The sequence below is a fragment of the Pelodiscus sinensis genome, chromosome 17 (genome assembly GCF_052426305.1).
Source record: "Pelodiscus sinensis isolate ZL-2025 chromosome 17, ASM5242630v1, whole genome shotgun sequence".
NCBI lineage: Eukaryota > Metazoa > Chordata > Testudines > Trionychidae > Pelodiscus > Pelodiscus sinensis.
In genome coordinates, this window is record NC_143068.1 from 26466653 (window position 1) to 26487961 (window position 21309).

Consider the following 21309-nt stretch of genomic DNA (forward strand, 5'->3'; position numbering starts at 1 on the left):
GCTATTTATCTCCATTTAACATTTCACAGTAAATCCAATGTAAACTCCGACAGGTCATATTTACCCAACAGCCTCTGCATAAGCCCAAGTTGTCCTATACCTTTTGAGGATAGCAAGAGTAGTGGGAGGAAGCTCTCAAGTCCCCTCAATCATCAGTATGGAGGGGAGCAACTAGCTAGGTATGATCATGGTTTCGGAAAATGGAAAATGATCGAAACAAGCTTCAAGAATCAAACCCCAAACATTCAGATGATACAAAACCAGTGCTTTTTTTTGTTTAAAAAAAAGAAAAGAAAAAGGGCTGGTACTAGGGTTTCAAAAAATTTGTTCAGCAAAAAAAAAAAAAAAAAAGTGCCAGGGAGACATGGGAGGTCAGGGCCGAAAGCCAAAATGCAGTTGTGGCCCCTTTAATTGCTGGTTGTCCCATATAGGGGGAAAGTGGCAAATGCTCCCAAAAAGAAGCACTGTACCATCACAAAAAAAGCACCGTACAAAACTATTCAAGATAGTTAAGTCCCAGCAGACTGCAAAGAGCTAAAAAAGGATCTCTCATAACTGGGTGACTGGGCAACAAAATGGCAGATGAAATTTAATGTTGATAAATCAAAGTAGTGCACACTGGAAAACACAATCCAAACTATACATATAAATTATGGGGTCTAAATTAGCTGTTACCACTCAAGAAAGAGATCATGGAGTCTTTGTGGCTCTGAAAACATCCACTCAATGTGCAGTGGCAGTCAAATAACCAGACAATGTTGGGAATCATTAAGAAGGGGATAAATAAGACAGAAACTATATTGCCTCTATATAAATCTATGATACACCCACATCTTGAATACTGCATGCAGATGTGGTTGCCTCATTTCAAAAAAAGATATAGTGCTGTGGTTACCAACCCATTGATTGGGAGGGCCCGACCAGTCGATCACAAGGTGTTTGGGGCCCCACCATATCCCCCCATCCCCAAAAAGCCCCACTACCTATCTCCAGCGACAATGGAGGTAGCTCCAGCTTCCCGTGGGGTGGACGGAAGTCGTGCAGCTGCGCGCCACTTCGGGGGTTTCTGGAAATGCACTGGCTGCCAGGGGCAGCCCATGAGCCTAGGCAGACCCGGCGGTCACCTAGGGCGCCGCTAGCCCGGGGTGCCTGATGATGATGTCATGGGGCACCCAGGCACTCGATAATTATGTCACGGACATTGACAGCCATGCGGGGGAGGGGGGGGTTGCCAATTGCGCCTTCCAGCTGGGGCGTTAGCTGCCGGCCTCAGGCCACTCCTGCTGGCTGCGTGGACTTCCCTCCTCTATAGAGGAGGGAGAGGGTAGGAGTCCCCAGAGGAGGCACACGCCAGGACGTCCTTCCCCTGCGGGGTGGAGGGGAGGGGTAGGAGTCCCCGGAGGCGTGTGTGTGGATTTCCATCCTCAGCGGGGGGGGGGAGGGTAGGAGTCCCTGGAGGAAGAAAACACGGACTTCTCTCCACCACGGGAGGGGTGGGGGGGAGGGGTTAGGAGTCCCCTGAGGAGGCGCATGCTGGGGACTACCTGTTCCTTGCCCCAGCACCCACCAGCAGCCTGCTACCTGCCCCATTAGCCTGCCATCTGCCCCATCACCCCGTGTCCTACCCCCACCAACACTTTGTCCCCTGCCACAGCACCCTGTTCCCTACCCTAGCACCCACTGGCACCCTGTCCCTGCCCCCACCAACACCCTGTCCCCTGCCGCAGCATCCTGTCTTCTGCCCCACTAGCACTCTGTCCCCATCCCAGCACCCACTAGCACCCTTCCCCAGTACCATGTCCCCAGCACAGTTGGGGGCCACATTAGTGAGGCTTGGTTTTTTTTGGAGGAGTTTTTTTTTTTCATCTCACTTGTGTGCAGGGCCGGCCCGAGCCCTTTTGGCGCCCTGGGCCTGGGTGTGTGGCGCTGCCCCCTGGCGCAGGGTGCATGCGCAGACCCACCCCTGGGATGCTTGGCGCATGTGCGGGCCGGTTACGGCCGCTGGTGCACAGCCAGGGCCCGCCCGCAGGGCGCACGGTGCATGCACTTCCCAGCCCGGCTCGGCCAGCGCTGCTGGCGCACGCGCCGGGCCGTGCAGAGCCCCGCAGCCATGGGGGCAAGGGCGCTGCTGTCCGGCGCCACAGGGCCAGCGCTGTGGGAGCCGGGCACACGGCTCCTGATGGCAGCTGTAAGGGATGCCACGCACTCCTTACAGCTGCCATCAGACACCCCCCGTGTGTTGGCACCCTGCGCAGCTGCCTCGCTCACCCATGCCTCTGTCCAGCCCTGCTTGTGTGGCCCCAACTGACTTTTCTGTGGGTCAGTGACCCCTGACTCAAAACAGGTTCCCTGCCCTTCTCATAAATAAAGACAATGCTGAAACTTTTTGTGTTTGACATAATATTTTATTTAAAAATGAAGCCTGGCCAACAAGCCCCCAGTTGGGGCCAATTCCCCTGTCTGCAGCATCATAACACTCCTGCACACACCCCCGACCCCAAACCTGAGCCTGTCATACACTGGAACCTGCTGTACTGAGCCTCTCATCCCCAAACTCCTGCATTCCCACATCCTCAGTCTTCTGCCACAACACTTCTGGACCACCCACACATTACAAATCTGTGTCCTGAGCCCATCATACTCCCAGCCTCCCTGCCCTGAGCCCCTCACACATCCCAACCCAAACTCCTGCACCCTCACATCAACAAGCCTGTGGCTTGCTCAGCACCCCAACCCTCCACCTGACCCCAACACTCCCCAGCCTGGAGCCCCCTCCCTGAGCCAGCATCCTTTTCTCCACCTCCTCCTGCATCCAAATTCCCTTCCAGAGCTTGCACCTCTCATACCTTCCCACATTGAAATCCCTCATTCTCACCCTAGACCCCACACATCATGTCTCAACCCAGGGAGGGTACAGCTAGACTACAAGAGGTATCCCGGAAAAACTCTTCCATGTCCAGGGACACGTTTGTTCTTCCGCTTTTTTTAGCGGAAGAGCAAACATGCTCTTTTGGCAACCCCCGTATTCACTGTTCCACGAGGAATAAGGGGGCTTATGAAAGAAGGGATTTTCTGACATTAGGCCCAGTCTAGACAGGCCAAATGTTGGAAAAACCTCTTCCTACAAAAGAATCGAAAAAAAAGCGGCAGTGTATCCATACCCTGAGAGTGTATAAGGGCTGGGGATAGCAAGTGATGGAGAGGAGGAGAACAGAGAGGGCAGGGCTTCAAGGAAGGGGTGGGGTTTTGGGAGAAGGATGGGTTAGATCTTGGCTTATTCTGATATTTAAAAAATGATCTTGGGTGTAAAACGGTTGGAGACCACTTTATATTATAATGGAATAGGACAAGGTTCAGAAAAGGGAAACAAATTATTAGGGGTATGGAACAACTTATGTATGAAGACAGATTAATAAGACTTTGACTATTCAGCTTGGAAAAGACAGGACAAGGGGGGATATAGAATCATAGAATAATAGGACTGGAAGGGACCTCAAGAGGTCATCGAGTCCAGCCCCCCACCCTCAAGGCAGGACCAAGCTCCGTCTACACCATCCCTGACAGATGTCTATCTAACCTGTTCTTAAATATCTCCAGAGAGGGAGATTCCACCACCTCCCTTGGCAACTTATTCCAATATTTGACCACCCTGACAGTTAGGAATTTTTTCCTAATGTCCAATCTAAATCTCCCCTGCTGCACTTTAAGCCCATTACTCCTTGTCCTGTCCTCAGAAACCAAGAGGAACAAATTTTCTCCTTCCTCCTTGTGACACCCTTTTAGATATTTGAAAACCGCTATCATGTCCCCCCTTAATCTTCTTTTTTCCAAACTAAACAAGCCCAGTTCATGAAGCCTGGCTTCATAGGTCATGTTCTCTAAACCTTTAATCATTCTTGTCGCTCTTCTCTGCACCCTTTCCAATTTCTCCACATCTTTCTTGAAATGTGGCGCCCAGAACTGGACACAGTACTCCAGCTGAGGCCTAACTAGTGCAGAGTAGAGCGGCAGAATGACTTCACGAGTTTTGCTTACAACACACCTGTTGATACAACCTAGAATCATATTTGCTTTTTTTGCAACAGCATCACACTATTCAACTTGTGGTCCACTATGACCCCTAGATCCCTTTCCGCCATGCTCCTTCCTAGACAGTTGCTTCCCATCTTGTATGTATGGAACTGATTGTTCCTTCCTAAGTGGAGCACTTTGCATTTCTCTTTATTAAACCTCATCCTGTTTACCTCTGACCATTTCTCTAACTTGCTAAGGTCATTTTGAATTATGTCCCTATCCTCCAAAGAAGTTGCAACCCCACCCAGTTTGGTATCATCTGCAAACTTAATGGCTACGTCTACACTGGCCCCTTTTCCGGAAGGGGCATGTAAATTTCATGAGTCGTAGTAGGGAAATATTCCTTCAAAGTAGGAATAAGATCCTCCGGAAAAGAGCACTTTTTCCGGAGGATCGGGGGCCAGTGTAGACGCTCTTTTCCGGCTTTTTTAAAAGCCGGAAAAAAGCGGCGGACATTTTTATTTAAATGCCGCGGGGGATATTTAAATCCCCTGCGCATTTCCCTACTACAATGGCTGAAATTAACATGCCCCTTCCGGAAAAGGGGCCAATGTAGACGTAGCCAATAAGCGTACTCTCTATCCCAATATCTACATCATTGATGAAGATATTGAACAGTACGGGTCCCAAAACTGACCCTTGAGTAACTCCACTTGTTATCCCTTTCCAGCAGGATTTAGAACCATTAACAACAACTCTCTGACTACAGTTATCCAGCCAATTATGCACCCACCTTATCGTGGCCCTATCTAAGTTATATTTGCCTAGTTTATCAATAACAATATCATGCGAGACCGTATCAAATGCCTTACTAAAGTCTAGGTATATGACATCCACCGCTTCTCCCTTATCCACAAGGCTCGTTATCCTATCAAAGAAAGCTATCAGATTAGTTTGGCATGACTTGTTCTTCACAAACCCATGCTGGCTATTCTCTATCACTTTATTACCTTCCAAGTGTTTGCATATGATTTCCTTAATTACCTGCTCCATTATCTTCCCTGGGACAGACGTTAAACTGACCGGTCTGTAGTTTCCTGGGTTGTTCTTATTCCCCTTTTTATAGATGGGCACAATATTTGCCCTTTTCCAGTCTTCAATATGATTGAGGTCTATAAAATCATGATGTATAGAGTACTCTTGCTAACCAATGTTCCCTCTAATTTTGTCTATCCATGTGCACAATAAATTTTGTCACATGCACCAAAGCATGTAGGATGTGCACCACCAGTAGAAACACATGCTGCCGGCTGTGGGCACTGTGCTAATCATCTGAGTGGCATTTGAATCTTTTCTGGATGGCCATGCAGGCACTCAGATTATAGTGCCTAACACAAGAACTAGGAAATGAAATTAATAGGCAGCAGATTTAAAACAAACAAAAGGAAGTATTTCTTCACATAGTTCCACAGGCTAACTGTGCAACCTTTGCCAGAGGATACTGTGAAGGCCAAAACTGTAACAGGGTTAAAAAGAAATTAGATAAATTCATGGATGATGGGGCCATCAATGGATATTAGCCAGAATGATATCCCTAGCCTCTTTGCCAGAAGCTGGGAATAAATAATAGGGAATGGGTCACTTGATGATTACTTGTTCTGTTCATTCCCTCTGAAGCATTTGGCTTTGGCCACTGTCCACAGACAGGATACTGGGCTAAATGAACCTTTGGTCTGACCCAGTCTGGCCGTTCAGATGTTGAGCCCAATGTAACACATGGAAAAGTTTCTCTCCCTCACTGTTTTACCCTCAGATCTTGAAGACAATTATTTTGTCACCATGTCCTGTCTGCCTCCTGTTAGCCCTCCAGCTCTCTAATCATTTTTGGTATGGTTCTTCAGACTTCCTTCAGTTTGTCAATATCTTTCTTGTAACTAGGTGACCAGAACTGAATCCAATGAGTGACAGGTATAAGAGGCAGGGGAAGGCAATGCCATCCCAGCCCCACCCACATTACAACCCTTTCAGAGCATTTCCCCCAGTCTCTTGGGACTGGGTACCACCCATTCTTTGGGGCCAGAGAAGTTGCCTGTCACATGCCCTTCAGGGTCAGAGGTAAGGATGTAAGCAACTAGTCGACTAGCCAATAAGCAAATGCTTATTGGGTAGTCAAGTAGGAACTCGACTAGTTGCTCCCTCCCTTTGCTGCTTCTATCAGAGAGAGCACGAGCCGGTGCTGGGGGGAGCTGGCTTAAAAGCCGATTCCTCCCACCAGCACCGTCTCCGCAGGGGACAGAGGGGGCAGCGGGGAAACGGTGCAAGCGAGGGTTGAAACAGTCTCGCTCACACCAGCCCCCCTGCTGCTCCTCTCCCTTTGGAATGTACAAGAGCTTCCTGAGCTCTTGTACATTTCCAAGGACTAGGCACAGAGGGAAACCCATGCCAGGAAGGACTGTTTTGCTCCCCACTGGTGTGGTTCCCGTTACCTCTCTCCCTCTGAAATGTACAGGAGCTGCCTGCATCCCTTCTATATTTCAAAGGGAGAGAGGCAGCATTTCCGCTGCTGTCACGTTACTGGATTTTGAGGGGAGCAGCCATATCACTGCTGCACCCATGGGGGGGGTGTTTGCCCCAAAAGTTGGTACAAAGGGGGCAATGTGAGGTGTCAAACAAAATCTTATTTTCTACTGATTCTGTATATGCTCTTCATATATCTGTATAATGTCTGTGTGTGGAGTTAGGAATAGGTACTCTGTATGGAGACTGGAAGTTTCTCTGTATGGGGTTGAGTAATGGGCCAGGAATGTTTGCCCATGGACATGATAACGAGCAAAGCTCTGGAATAGCCCTCTATAGGCCAAGGACACACCTCAAGAATGGTGACGGATACCTAAGGGCTACCAGCAGGGGACACAGGGATAGGCCACAGGCCAGGTGACCTGCTGCAGCCAAGAAGAGACCAGGAAGGAGGTATAAATATGCCATGTGGTCAACTCCATTTTGGTCTCCAGATCTGCTCCTGACCCCAGATGCGGCCTCGCAGGGATTCACGAGCCGGGAAGAACTGTGGACCCATCCTGGTATAGGATGAGCACCAACGACTTTTAAGCCAGCAGCTATAACATCTCTGCTACAAGTCTGCATCGAGAACTGGGAGATTCGATGCATGTAATGTATGATACTTTAACAACCTTACTCGCATGCTTTTCTTTCTTGTAGTAATAAAACTTTAGACTGTAGATTCTAAAGGCCACATCTTGCCCATCCCTGGCATAGAAAGATTATTTTACTTCTGTATTTAGCACTAGTACAACTGCTACTATAATACTGGGTCCAGTTCTGGTGACCATTATTCAAGAAGGATGTTGATAAACTTGGGAGAGGGTTCAGAAAAAAAGCCCTGAAAATGATTAAAGAATTAGAAAATGTGCTCAACAGTGATAGACTTAAGGAGCTCAATCTTGTTAGTTCAACAAAAAGATGACAATTACAATCTGTAAATGCCTACACTGGGAAGAAATATTTACTAATCAGCTCTCCAATCTGGCAGAAAAATGTGTAATAAGATGTAATGGCTAGAAAGTGATGCTAGACAAAATAAGAGTGAACATAAAACACTTTTATCACTAATTATCCAGTGGGACAACTTACCAACTATCTTGTTGGCTTCTCCATCATTGACAATTGCAAATCAAGTATGGGTGCTTTTTTCTAAAACAGTGGTCCCCAACGCAGTGCCCGCGGGCGCCATGGCACCCGCCAGGTCATTTATGTGTGCCCGCGGAACAAACTGGGATGCCCCCGCCCCGGACACATAGCACATGCTGGTGCCAGCCCTGGGCGCCAGGTGCATGGGCTATCCCTGCTTTGGGTTGCGGCACATGCCGGTGCAAGCCCCGGGTGCATGGGTGGCCCCTGCCCTGGGGTCGCGGCACATGCCGGTGCAAGCCCCGGGGACATGGGTGGCCCCTGCCTGGGATCATGGCACATGCTGATGCCTGTCCTGGGCATGCGGAGTATGCGTGGCCCTGCCCCCGGGCACATGGACAGTGAGCGGCCCTGCTCCCGGATGCACAGCACATGAATGGCTCTGCCCCCGGGCGCCCAGCAGCCCCAAAAGGTTGGGGACCACTGTTCTATGGGCCATGTTATTATATGGGTGCTCAGACTAGGTGGTCCCAGTGGCCCCTTCTGGCCTTGCAGCCTATATGAACCCCTGCGTCTCCCAAGGCTGTTAATTTGTAGATTGTCATTTTACACCCCCCCAGTCATGTGACAGTGAGTCCTGTTGCTCTTGATTGTGCTGCTCACTTCCGTGCTCCGCTGTCGAGCCCCCACAATGACCCCCCCGGCCCTTCTGTGAGCCCCACCTGGGCCAGGCAGGGCGATTGATCAACCCAGGCCTGACAGGCAGCCGGGGTCAGAGGTCACAGCGCCGTGCCCAGCAGAGCCACGCTGGAGTCAACGTCACGCCTCCTTTTGCGCACCGCCCTGAGGGACTCAGAGCTCACCGGCCCTCCGAACCTCGGGACGGCGCCGAGCGCTGCAAGCCACTGCTCATGCGCAAGCGGCGTCGGGTCCGAGAGGCCGCGCTAGGCCCAGGCTCCGTCTCCATGGTATTTCCGGAAAGCTGGTCCCATGATGACGCTCTAGGCAGCGGGCGTCTTTTCTATGGTAGATGGCCGAGGGGTTGGGGCCGCTCTAGGCGAGCGTTGCGGCCTTTGTGGTCCGTGCTGTCAGGAGCCGAGCTGCGGCCTGGCTGTGAGGTGACGTTTATCGCCCCGTCCCGAGTGAGTCAGAGCGCCGCGCGGAGCCGGCCCTAGCGCCCTGTCCCGGGAGGAGGGATTCGGCAGGCGGACGCCGAGGGCAGCGGCTCGTGAGTACGGGGCTTGAGGGGGGGGGGCACGGGAGTTGAGAGCGATGGGGGGGAGGGGCATAGGAGCTGAGAGGGATCCTGGTGCGGGAGGGGCTCGGGAGCTGAGAGGGATCCTGGGGAGGATGGTGGGGGAGGGGCTCGGGAGCTGAGAGGGATGCTGGGGGGGATGGGGGAGGGGCTTGGGAGCTGAGAGGGATGCTGGGGGGAGGGGGAGGGGCTCGGGAGCTGAGAGGGATGATGGGGGGAGGGGCTCGGGAGCTGAGAGGGATGATGGGGGAGGGGCTCAGGAGCTGAGAGGGATGCTGGGGGGGGATGGGGATGGGGGGGGAGGGGGAGGGGCTCAGGAGCTGAGAGGGATGCTGGGGGGATGGTGGGGGAAGGGCTCGGGACCTGAGAGGGATGCTGGGGGGGAGGGGCTCGAGACCTGGGGGGGGGTGGTGGGGGAGGGGCTCGGGAGCCGAGGGGGATGCTGGGGAGGGGCTCGGGAGCTGACACCATGTAATTATGGAGAGCTCTTGAGAGTAGGATGGGGGGTGTCCCTGTGGCTGGGCTGAGGGTGTGAGCTGAGAGCTGCTGTTGGCATTACCCCTGCTCTTTACTTCCAGGTGCTGTTGAGGAAATCACCTAGTGTTTCCTTTGGGGGCTGAGGTGAATTGCCTTTCCTTTGATTGTGTGCAATCAGCAGTGGAAATGGCGGGACAATTCCGTAGCTATGTCTGGGATCCTGTCCTCATTCTGACACAGATTGTCCTCATGCAGGCAGTCTATTACAGCTCCTTAGGACTCTGGCTAGCTCTGGTAGACAGCCTGGTACAGAATAGCCCTTCTCTTGACCAGATTTTCAATGATGAGGTAAGACACTTTTCCTTAACTAGAACATAGAGAAGGTGTCACACATTTAGAAAATAAAACACTGCTGTCTAACATGATCACTGGCATACTCTGAAATGTGGAGCCCTGAGACCACATTGAATCTTGAGTATCTAACACCACTGAGCACAGAATTAGGGTGATTCCGCGGTGGAGATCTGGGTTCAGTCTAACTAAAAATTCATACATGACAATATTCAGCTACTGATTGTGGCTTAAGACCTAATCTTCTGGCAGTACCATTGTTAGAAAGAGGACTACAACAATCCATACAGCACTTCTCTTTGCAGTGTGCACATAGGCAATTCTTCCAAAACTCAAATTTTTCGAGTGCTCCAGAAAAGTCAGTATCTCAGAGGGCAACTGGCATTCTGTATTTAGTGATCAGATGCAATAATCATGGGGAATGATCATGAGAGAACCTTGCTCTGAAACCTAAAGACAATTGTGTTGCAGAAGCTTATCCAGTCTTATCAAGACCCTACATTCAGACCTATAGGGTCAAATTCAGCCTTGGGGTAAGTTTACTAAATTAGTTAAGTTCTATCCAAGGTGAATTTCTCCCTTAGGTGTTCTGACACACAAGCTCTACAATTCTCAGATATATAGGTAGAGTTAACTTTGTAAATATAAATCCATAATTTAGGAAAACAAAATAATTTTGTTGTTTCTGTTTTGGGCTTTTTTTGTTTCAAATCTAGAAATATCAGTTTGTTAGCTTTTTAATGGAACTGGGTCACTGGGAAGAGCCCGAGTTTAGTAGAATCCTAGCTGAAGCAATTTTCAATTTATTTCAGTGCCTGTCTTATTTAAAATCCTATATAGATCTTGGGATTCTCTACCCCACCTGGAAGACTTTCCATGATGGCTTTCATCCTCAATGCACTTACCTGGTAAGTCAGCTCTGCAGGATTTCGAGCTTCTGTTTAGCCATACTGAGATTAGTCATCATTGCCTTTACATTAGAATTTAAATGTTAGCATGTGCTACCTAATATCTTTGAAAAGGCCACTATAGACAAGACATACTGCCTTTAACACAGTGGGGAACAGAGGCTTTAATTCAACCAGTTTAGCATGTATTAAAGTCTACCATGCTGCCTTGTCTGTGCTAGACTTTTCAAATGTTTTAGTACACATTAGGTAACCTGCTAACAACACAGCTTGTTTCCCGACTCTTGATGAGACTCATGCTGTGCTGATGATAGGATTGTGGACTGGGTTCAGAACTAGCTTAAGTCTTGTCTGGTGAACCTTGCAGCCTCTGTGGGAAATTGTGTTTCTTGCAGCCTGAAGGGATGTGATGTAGGTGCCTGTTATGTATCCACTGTGTGAGCCTGGGGCTTTGACAGTAAGTAAAATCTGTCACAGTGAGAGACCCTATTTTTATTATTTACTTGTTCTTAGCACTGGCATGATGCTGGTATCCTACACTTACAAAGCATACAGAGCCACAAGTTCCTTGCTCCAAGAGCTTTCAGTCTAATGGTAGGCATCGTACAACAAGTGAGAGCTACAAACAATAGGAAGAATAGGCAGATGAAGACTATAAAAATCAGATCATACATTTACGCACATATTGTATTCCTAATCACCTCCATCTCAATCAACTAAAATGCTCTTCCAGGCAAAGTGCCCCCTTTGGACAGTCATCTTTTCCCCAGCCTTCCTTGCTATCCAGCGACTTCCTGTCCTTACTTCACATGTCAATCCCAGGCATATCCTCTTCCTGCGACAATTGCCCTTTCCTCAGCAATGCTGCATTAGTCCCGCTCTCAAAAGCTTCCAGGGTTGTTCCTATCCCCTGCCCCTTTGCCAAGTTATCCAAGCAGACAGCTGGTATTGTCTGATGGTCTTGTGTGATGGAATTAAACCATATTAGCAAGGCTTTTGCTCCACGAGGTGCTGGGATGTCATTTGGGTTTGGTGATTTACCCCTTTTAAATACGTGTGTGTCTGTGTCCTCAGTACTGACAGTTTTCAGACACACAACTTTTTTTCTACCACTGCAACACATTTGTTTAAATATCTTAATCGTAGCTGGATGGCTGATGAAATTTTTGGGTGTAAGAACTACAAAAATACCGGTAATAATGCGCTGTAAAACTTAAACAAAAATTCAGTTTTCTTTAAATTTCAGTTGTGTTGATGTACTCCCCAGACTTCTCTCGAGTACTCCTGAGGGTACTCGTACCACTGATTGAGAAACACTGGACTATACTACCATGGGTCATTGACCTAAGTTACTCAACTTCGGTTACACTATTCATGTAGCTGAAGTGAATGTACTTAGGTCTGCTTACCATGGTATATTCACCATGGTAAATTGACAGCTGACACTTTTCCATCGACTCTGTTTATTCTTCTAGTTTTGGTGGAGTACCAGAGACAGTAGGGGAGCGCTCAGCGGTCGATTTATTATGTCTGTACTACATGCTGTAAATAGACCCCTGCTGGATCAATCGCTGCCAAGGATCCAGCCTGTAGTGAAGACATACCCTCAGTAATAATCCCTCAATGGAACAGTTGGCAATTAGAAGGTCTCAGTACAAGACTGGGAATGAGGAACTCCTGAGTTCTATTCCTGACTCTGATGTTGATTCTTCTAAACCCTGGTTGAATCATTTAACATCACTCTCTCAGTTCCCCATCTTTTAAGGTGGGGATAAAATCTGCACCTGATGGATTTTATGGAAATTAATATTTGTAAATAATTATCTGTGTATAAAGTGTTTAAAAAAATGCAAAGTATTTAGTCACAGCCTGCGGCCAAAGACTACAGAGAGAGACAAGGCAGAGAGCCAGCCTAGAATTTTTAAACTAAAATCTCATTCCTCTGCCTTCACGTAATTAAAATACCACAAGTGCTTACATTTTATTGTAGTAGTGTTGAGCAATGTCAGAATAGTCCTGACTTCAGAACAGTTAAAATTTATTTTTAACCAGTAAATTATTAGTATAGATAATTCCAGATGGTGCTGCTAGATCCCTCCCTCAGTTGGCCCCTACAGTATTAAAATGTTTACATATAGTTCCGGTTACATCTGTCTCTTCTTTCTTCTTGCAGTGCTTTGGGCTTGTTGTACTTTGTCCGGCGAGGAAAGCAGTGTTTGGATTTCACAGTTACGATTCATTTTTTCCATCTGCTGAGTTGCTGGATTTATAATGCACATTTTCCCACAGCTCTAACATGGTGGCTAGTACATATAGTGTGCACTGCACTCATGGCTGTGATTGGGGAATATCTCTGTATGAGAACAGAACTCAAAGAAATCCCATTGAATTCAGCCCCCAAATCCAGTGTATAAACTTGTTCTGAGGATGTATTGTATCTGGTCATCATTTCCAGGACCTTGGCAGTGGCATGAGACAGTGCAGAAAACTTCCATTAAAGAAGCACAGCTGGTCTGTTTAGACTTTTTTTAGATTTTGGAGGCTGCAGGAGTGTGAAGAACTTTGTGGTTGGCATAAGAAAATGAACAAAGCAGAAGATTTATTTTAATAACACAAGGCATTTAACATGACTATTACATGTGAGTGTTTTCACTCTTCATTCAAGTGATATGGTCCAGGAAAAAGTCAGACAACAAAACCTAGAGCATGAGAATCAACTGGAATTTAACAAGGTGCAAGGTCCTTGGATGGTGGAGCTGGAATGATCAAACTGTCTGGGAGAAATGCATAGTGTTTGACTAGGAGCTGCTGCTTACCTCCTCTAACACATTTTTTCCTTTTGTTGTTTTTTTGTTTTAAAATCAAGGTGCTAAACTGATGTAGGATTAAAAATAATTGTCTGAGTCACCAGTTGTGAACCTACAAAGGCCTGTAAGTTCATACAGGTTCAGTTAATGTTGCTGTGTTTAGTTCCTAGTGTAGATGTAAGGCAACATACATTGGTGGATTGAAGAAACTCTTTTTTAACAAAGTGGTAAAAATGGTATTGAGTTGCCTTCCTGGTGAGCTGAACATTTTGAGCTTCACAGTGAATGTCCACATAATAGCAGTGGTGTAAGGTCTGGCCAGAAAGGAACATCAGTGATCGCATTCTAAGGTTTGTTAAACACGGCAAACCAGAAATCCAGAAGCCAGTTAAAATTAACCATCTTATTCTCATCCTGCACGGAGGGTTGGCCATAACATTCACCAAATGTTGAATTGTAGGTTGGAGTTGGTTGAGGGAAGCTTTCTGCTGCTGTATGTTACAAGTATCTTTCATCATCCCCATTCTATAATAACCTACATCTTCCTACCAATTGTCAGATTCCAGTTCCTAATCCTGCCTGAAAGTGGCCACCAGAGACTGTTTTCCGAAATTGGTAGGTGTTTCTTGCTGGAGAATGCCATACAGAGGACTGTTAATTGTCTCTTATGCTGTTTAATGAGATGGTGCCTTTGATGGGGCACTTTAAATAAAACCTCCCTTCACAAGACACTGACCCTAGTGTTTCCTAAGCAAGCTGGAGGCCAAATGGTCTCCTATGGTCTTGTATCCCAAGGGGACAGTCTTATCTCTAGTTGTGCAATTTCCCTTTAAGGGATGTTAAGTCTGTGCTGACTGTGTCATTCTGAATGGGGGCAAACTAGGGTTTTAATGTTGAAATTCCTTTTTTTCCCCCTGTGTGTCTTGCTGCTACCCACCTCTTTTCTTTGTACATTAATATTGGTGAATATTATTAGTTTAAATAAATTATATTGCTAATTTAATGTGCGGTTTGTAAATAATTGAAATTGGGATGATTTGACATGGCATTTGATAATGTCTCTCTTGATTTTTGTTATTGTTAATTTCAAAGTTTACTGCAACTGCTCATCTCATATGTTCATGTTAGGGATGTGAAAGTGTAAACAAGTAAACAGTTAATGGATAAGCCTGGACTTATCGATTAACATTCATGGTTACACGCAGGCTCCCACTCAGCACCAGGGGAGCCAGCTGCCACCCTGCCCACAGCTGCTGCCTCTATAAGAGGCAGCAGCACAGGACAGCAGCCAGCTCCCCAGGAGTGAGGCAGCAGGCAAGAGCTGGTGTGTGCGGGAGATGGCTTAAAAGCTGGCTGCAGGTGCAGGTAACCATGTAACTGCTGAGATTTTCAGCGGTTACATGTTTGCCCAATTACCTAGTTCATATTAAGGATGTTAAGAGGCGAGTAATTGACTAATTATGTAGTCAGTAGAATTTGTATCAGTGCTCTGTCCTGACTCACACCAATCTAGGCGCTACTTCTGCTGCAGCTCTGCAGTTTAAATGTAGAAGGAGCAGGCAGCCTGGTTCCTACTACGTACATTTAAACTGTGGAGCTGCGAGCCAGGACAGAGCTGTGACTACTGTGGCTCTGCATTTTAAACATAGTAAGAGCCAGGTGGCGAGGTTAGGAGGAGGCAACACCGTGGAGACAGGCTCCTGTACCAGAGACAGCAAGGAGTGGCGGGGAGCAAGTAGTTGACTACTCGACTACCTGCTTACATCCGTACTTCTTATATAGTGTTTTCATCCAGGGTAATTTATTTATTTATTTGAAACTGACTGATTGTGGAATAGAGAGCCTCTCTGTACTGTCAATGAATAGACTGCTGCTGCTTTCATGACTAGAGCACAGTGGCATTATGAGTAGGGATGTCAATGAATAGTTAACTAGACGATTAACAGATAACCCTAGGCTTATCGGTTAATCTAGTCGACTACTTGCATTTCCTTCCAAGGGGGAAGCAGGAGTTGGTGGTGGGATGGAGCTGGCTTAAAATCCAGTTTCCCTTAGCACCAGCTCCATGGTGCCACGTGTCCCCCTGTGTGCTGCTGCCTCTATCAGCACGTGGGGGAGGGGAAGCCGCTTGGGCCCACCATAGAGAGGGGCTGCTGCCAGGGACTAGCCTTTGTCTGCCGGGGGGTGCTGCTGGAGCAGCCCCTGTCTCTGGGAACCTCAGAACCCCTGCAGATAGGGATACAAAGGAAGCAACATGGGGTTGCAGGGGGCTCCCTGGGATGGTGCTAGAGCACACTGGCTTCTGGCCCCTCCCCTGGGAACTATAGAATAGTCAACTAAGAATTCTGTTACCTACTATCTAACATCCCTAATTATGAGGGCTGGTATCTCTTGGTTTTCATCTGTCTTATGTGACTAGGGACAGTGTGAGACTTCAGCCTGTCCTCTTGGACCTTTAAGTGTTGTCTGGAGAAGACAAACTATTTCAATTTAAGCAAAGTTCTGCTAATCTGTTTTTTTCTTCACTACTTTGGACACATAGATATGGGAAACATTTGTACAATGACAGGGTCCTAGTTTCCTCAGAGTTCAATTGTTCCCTGCTGTACCAGTAAAGTCAGAATCTTCTTCTGTTGGCATTACAAGTCTTTCCAATGAACTCCATTTTGATTTAGGAATTCAAGAATCTGATTCCATTAAATAACCCTAGGAAAGGAGGAGGAATGTGCTCTGTTTAGGAAAAAGATCTCCCTACAAATGTTTTGCAAAGAGTAGGTAATAGCCTCTGAAAACTGCATTAGCCAACCAGCCTTAAACCACCCTGTCCTGTTTTGCCTAGGCCAAAATTCTACTCTTTCCAAGTGTGTTTTTAGGAATATCTTTCTTTCCTTTAGGCATATTCAATCCTGCATCTGAATTACCATTTCTTCCAGGAGATGGCACTGTTTCCTGTCCTAGAAAGGAAGTCTCAGAGTTAGCCCTGTTAGTCTGTAACTAAACAACTGTATAGTATGAGCTTTCATGGGCAAAACCTGTTTCCTGAGATAATGAGCTGAAGTAAAATAACAGAAACCAGGTATTTTATAACAGAAAAAAAATACCTGTCAATTGTAGGACCAGTGCTAATTAGGGGTGTTAGATATCATTTATTTTAGTAATCATGTAGTCAGAATAATTTTTAGCTGTTATGGTTACTAAAATGCTCCCTTTGGGAGTGGGTCCAGCAGCCAGTGCACTCCTATCACCTAGCCCCACTCCGAGGGACCCCCTGCCATCCCACATGTCCACATGGGGCCAGAGCTCCCTGCAGATAGAGGCTGCTCTGGCATCCCACCTGCCTCTTCCCCCACCCGCTCCGCTGCCTCTGATGCAAAGGCTCCTCCCTGCTGCTTCTGTGGGAGGCAGCACGGGGAGGCAGGCGGCTCTGCGAAGCCAGCACGCATGGAGAATTGGCTTCCCTTGTGTATTGGCTCCTGCCCTCCTCCCCCCCCCCCCCCGCGCTGCTGCCTCTGAGAGAGAGGAAGCAGTGCGGGGGGAGGGGGGGCAGGGCAAGCAGCTCTGCGGGAACCGATACACGCAGGGAACTGGCTTGAAATTCGGCTTCCTCCGTATACTGGCTCCTGCCTGCTCCCCTCACCCTCTGCGGTGCTGCCTCTGGCCGGTGGCTCCGCGGGAACCCGCACATGTGGGTAGCTTGCTTAAAAGCCAGCTCCTCACAGGCACCGGCTCCTGCTTCTCCCCATACAGAGGTAGCAAGGGTGTGTGTGTGTGGTCATTTGGATTAACCGATAAGCCCAGACTTATTGGTTAATCATTTAAATCACTATATGCTAACATCACTAGTGTTGTTGAAGCTAATTAAGTGGGTTGGAAGTGTCCCACATTTAGCTTTTGATGTAAAAATGCAGTGTTAAAGACAAGAGAGACTGGCTTTATAATGCGGCATCCAGTTAATGTGTCAAATTTGCAGATGAATACCAATTGTGCACACACTCTCTAATTGGCTTGTGAAAATCCTTTGTAGAAGAATGGCTACTTCTAAATCCATGACTGAGTGCCCAGGCAGGTTAACATGTCCTCCTACTTCTCCTACAGGTTACACAGTTTTATGTCTGTTACCATTTCAGATATCTGATTTGTGTCCATTTATCCTTTTTTGTAGAGACTGTCCAGTTTGGCCAATATACATGGCAGAGGGGCATTGCTAGTACTTAATGGCATATATCACATTAGTGCAGCTGTCTGAGCCCCTGATGATGTGGCTTGTGTGTTTAGGTCCTGTGATGGTATTGCTCGTAAAGATATGTGGACAGAGTTATAGGTTCCTGGATGAGTGTATCTGAGGTGCTGGAAAGTATTTTTCAGGTTTAGGGGGTTGTCTGAAGGTGATGATTGGCCCGTCTCCCAAGGCCTGTGAGAGCGAGGAATTGTTTTCTAGGATAGGTTGTAGATTGTCAATGCACTGGAGGCATTTAAACTGGGGGGCTATAGGGAGATGACCAGTGGTGTTCTGTTTAGGGATGTAAAAGAGCTGTCAATTAGTCAACTGCTACTCGCATTTCTCCCCCCTCCCCTTGCTGCCTCTATATCAGAGGCAGCAAGGGCATGGGGAAGCAGAAGCCAGTGCTGGGGGGAACCAGCTTAAAAGCTGGTTCCCCCAGCACCATAGCCAGGGGGCGGGGGCGGAGGGACAGGGGAATCAGAGGCATAGTGGTGCTGTGGCTCTTACTACATTTAAAAGGCAGAGCTGCAGCGGTCTGGATCTGGTGCAAGCCGGGACTACTTCAGTCCCAGTTCGTGCTGGGTCGCAGACTATCTCTGCTGCAGCTCTGCAGTTTAAATGTTGTAGGAGCTAGGCTGCCTGCATGCCGGGCTGCTATTACATTTAAACGGCAGAGCCCCAGCAGCCCCTTATCAACTAATTGTGTACTCAATACAAATTGTATGATTAGTCATTTACTCACTACTTAACATCCTTAGTTCTGTTGTTTTCCTTGTTGGACCTGTCTTGGAAAAAAGTAGATTCCTGGGTACTTGTCTGGCTCTGTCAATCTGTTTCTTCACTTCCCCAGGTGGGTATTTAAGTGTTAAGAAAGCCTAATAAAGATCTTTTGGGTGTTTGTTTCTGTCTGTGGGATTGGAGCAAATCCAGTTGTATCTTAGGGCTTGGTTGTAACAATCAATTGTGGAATGTGTCCTGGGTAGAAGCTAGAGGCATGTAGATAAGAATAGCAGTCAGTAGGTTTCCAGTATAGAGTGGTGTTAATGTGGCCTTCGTTTAACTGTAGTATTCAATTGTGGATCTCGTGTGTGGACTGGTCTAGACTGAGGTTGATAGTGGGCTGGAAATTGCTGAAATCCCTGTGGAATTCTTCAAGGATCTCCTTCCTGTGGGTCTATATGATGAAAATGTCATCAGATGACAGATGTAGGTGATATGGAGGCAGCAGTACAGGGTGACAGCTGGCTCCCCAGGAGCTGGACTGGGAGCTGGTGTATAACCAATAAGCTCATTACCCATTAGCGATTACACTCTTACATCCCTAGTCAGTGTTACCCTTACTGAGGCTAACGCCTGAACCCCACTATCCAGGACTGAAGTTCAAGGGATTGAGTTGAGGCAGTGGGGTGAGGGCTTCACTTTCTGTGTAATTTTTGTTGTCAGAAGAGGATTGCAGTGCAATGAAGATTGAGAACCATTGGATTGGACCATGTTTCATTGGCACAAAATGCTGTAATGTGGGATTTGAAATATTTGTTTAAAGTTCAGGATACTTTGCCTCTGAGAACTTACATTTATACCATACGTCAATGCCTTTTGTAGGAAAATGTAATGCCTAACTATCCTTAGTTGACAGAGAGAGAGAGTCATTTTAAATACAAAATGAAGTTGGAAATGCCAAGTCACAAAGCCTAATTTTGATTTACACATAGTTGATGAATTGCTCTTGCAACTTTTACTACTCCACTCCAGAGCAATGGCAGATGGTTTATTTCTTAATTAACTTTTTCTTTAGTATATCAGAGCTGAAGGGTTTTGCTCCCAGGGAGATTTTCTCCAACACCTGCGCTCTTTCTGGGGATTGCAGTAGTGTCAGTCAACTGGATATTTTCGTCCAGGGTCTGTTAGATTTGTCAGAAAAGAGGTTTTGCAGAGGGCACTAATCATGAGGACATTATCTTGTCTTCTAGAACTATTTAAAAGCTTGAAAGATTAACAAAGGGTATGATACCAGTCTGTTAGAGCAGCTAAGAAGAGGAAGCTTGTTTGGTAGTGATCTACCTTAAATTGCTTCCTCTAAAGCAGAGTTAAACAGGTGTGACCACAAAGCAGACTCTGCCTTGGCAGTAGGTAGTGCCCAGCTACTCTAGCTTTTCTCCACAGGAGGATGTGTAGGGAATATGCAGAGACACAGGTAGCGGGGAGAGGAGAGAATGCAGTGAAGCCACAGGATGTAGTGCAGTGGTGGGCAACCATCAAGGTAAGATGCAGGCCACATAGACTTTCTGGCCACCACTTCCTGCAGCTCCCATTGGTCAGGAATGGTGAACTGTGTCCAGTGGGAGTTGTGGGTGGCTGTACCTGTGGACGCAAGTAAACAACCTCTCTGGCGGTCCAACCACAGTTTACCCTGTCGGGATGTTTATGGCCTGCAAGCCACAGAATCCCACCACAAATATAGTGCATTTGTATCAGAGCGGAAACAAGAGCCAAGCTGGATAAAGAGCTGAAACTAATTCAATCTGAATCCTACAATGCGCCTTGTTTACCACTGTGCCCAGTGCCAGAGGTGTTTGTCTCCCTGAAGCCCTGCGTGTCACTGTTATGAGCGTGGTGTTAATGTCTTTCCCATCACCTGGAAGTGGAGTTTATGCATCACCTGGAAGTGGAGTTTAAATACCTGCTCATCTTTCCCTGAGCGGTTTCACATTTCTTGGGAGCTGCCACTTCATTGATTTTGTACAGGAGTCTCTCCTTGCCGACAATGAGAGCTGGGTTGTTTAGGAGGTAAATAGTAACTAGGGCAGTAGGCAGAGTGCAAGATGTTAGGAAGGTACTTGCCTTGTCAAGGGTGGCACGAAGGGCCTCTTGTTTGCAGTGTCAGCAGAAAGACCAAAGATGTTCTTTGCTGAATGAGAAGCTTGCATACATCTCTGTAACACACCTGGCTAAATCCCAAGGGCTAGCCATGACTCACTGGTTGGCCCACTAATGTCACTGTTAACACGCTAACGCTAGGGATGTAAAGGGATAACCACTTAACTGGTTACCCAGTAAGCATTGCCTTACCGACATGCTTACCGGCGTAACTGGTTAACTAGCGTCCGGCTGACTGGAGCCAGTCCCTGCCTGTGGCATGATGCAGTGGGCCCTGCCTGACTGGGCCCACTGCCCTGGGCCAGTTAAACATATAATTTAACTGTTTAACATTCTAAATGGAATTTTCCATCCCTAGCTAAAGCACGTTCCTAGATTTGTGAGTTTTTGTTAGAACTTTTATACTTCTTCTTCCTCATTCATACGTGCTGGTTTGAACCAATCTCTGTGTGTGAGACAGACTAACAATAAACCCAGACTCCTAGTTTGGGATAACTAACAAATTCTTTCCTACTGTGGTAATGGGAATCCTCAGAGCTGTGCATCTCATCCATACTTTGACCCTACCTATTGCTTCTCTCTATTCAAAAGGGAAGGATGGATGGTCATGAGTGGCATATTTTAAAGTATACAGAATTAATGCTACAGAGAAAGTAGAGGAGGAGCTTCAGTTTTCCCTGTCTCCTAATTCACAAACAAGGGGACCTTCAATACCATTAAATGATGGAAAATTGAAAACTGATTAAAGGA

The 21309-nt window shown here is 47.2% G+C and overlaps 1 protein-coding gene across 1 annotated transcript; it reads left to right on the forward strand.

Annotated features, from left to right (window-relative positions):
• Window positions 1–8488: 8488 nt before the first annotated feature.
• On the forward strand, window positions 8489–14189 carry SYS1 (SYS1 golgi trafficking protein). The gene is made up of 4 exons (XM_075901293.2): window positions 8489–8890; window positions 9496–9742; window positions 10586–10653; window positions 12827–14189. The coding sequence occupies exons 2-4, from the start codon at window positions 9581–9583 to the stop codon at window positions 13065–13067; spliced, it is 471 nt and encodes a 156-aa protein (XP_075757408.1). The 5' UTR covers window positions 8489–8890; window positions 9496–9580; the 3' UTR covers window positions 13068–14189.
• The last annotated feature ends 7120 nt before the right edge of the window (window positions 14190–21309 follow it).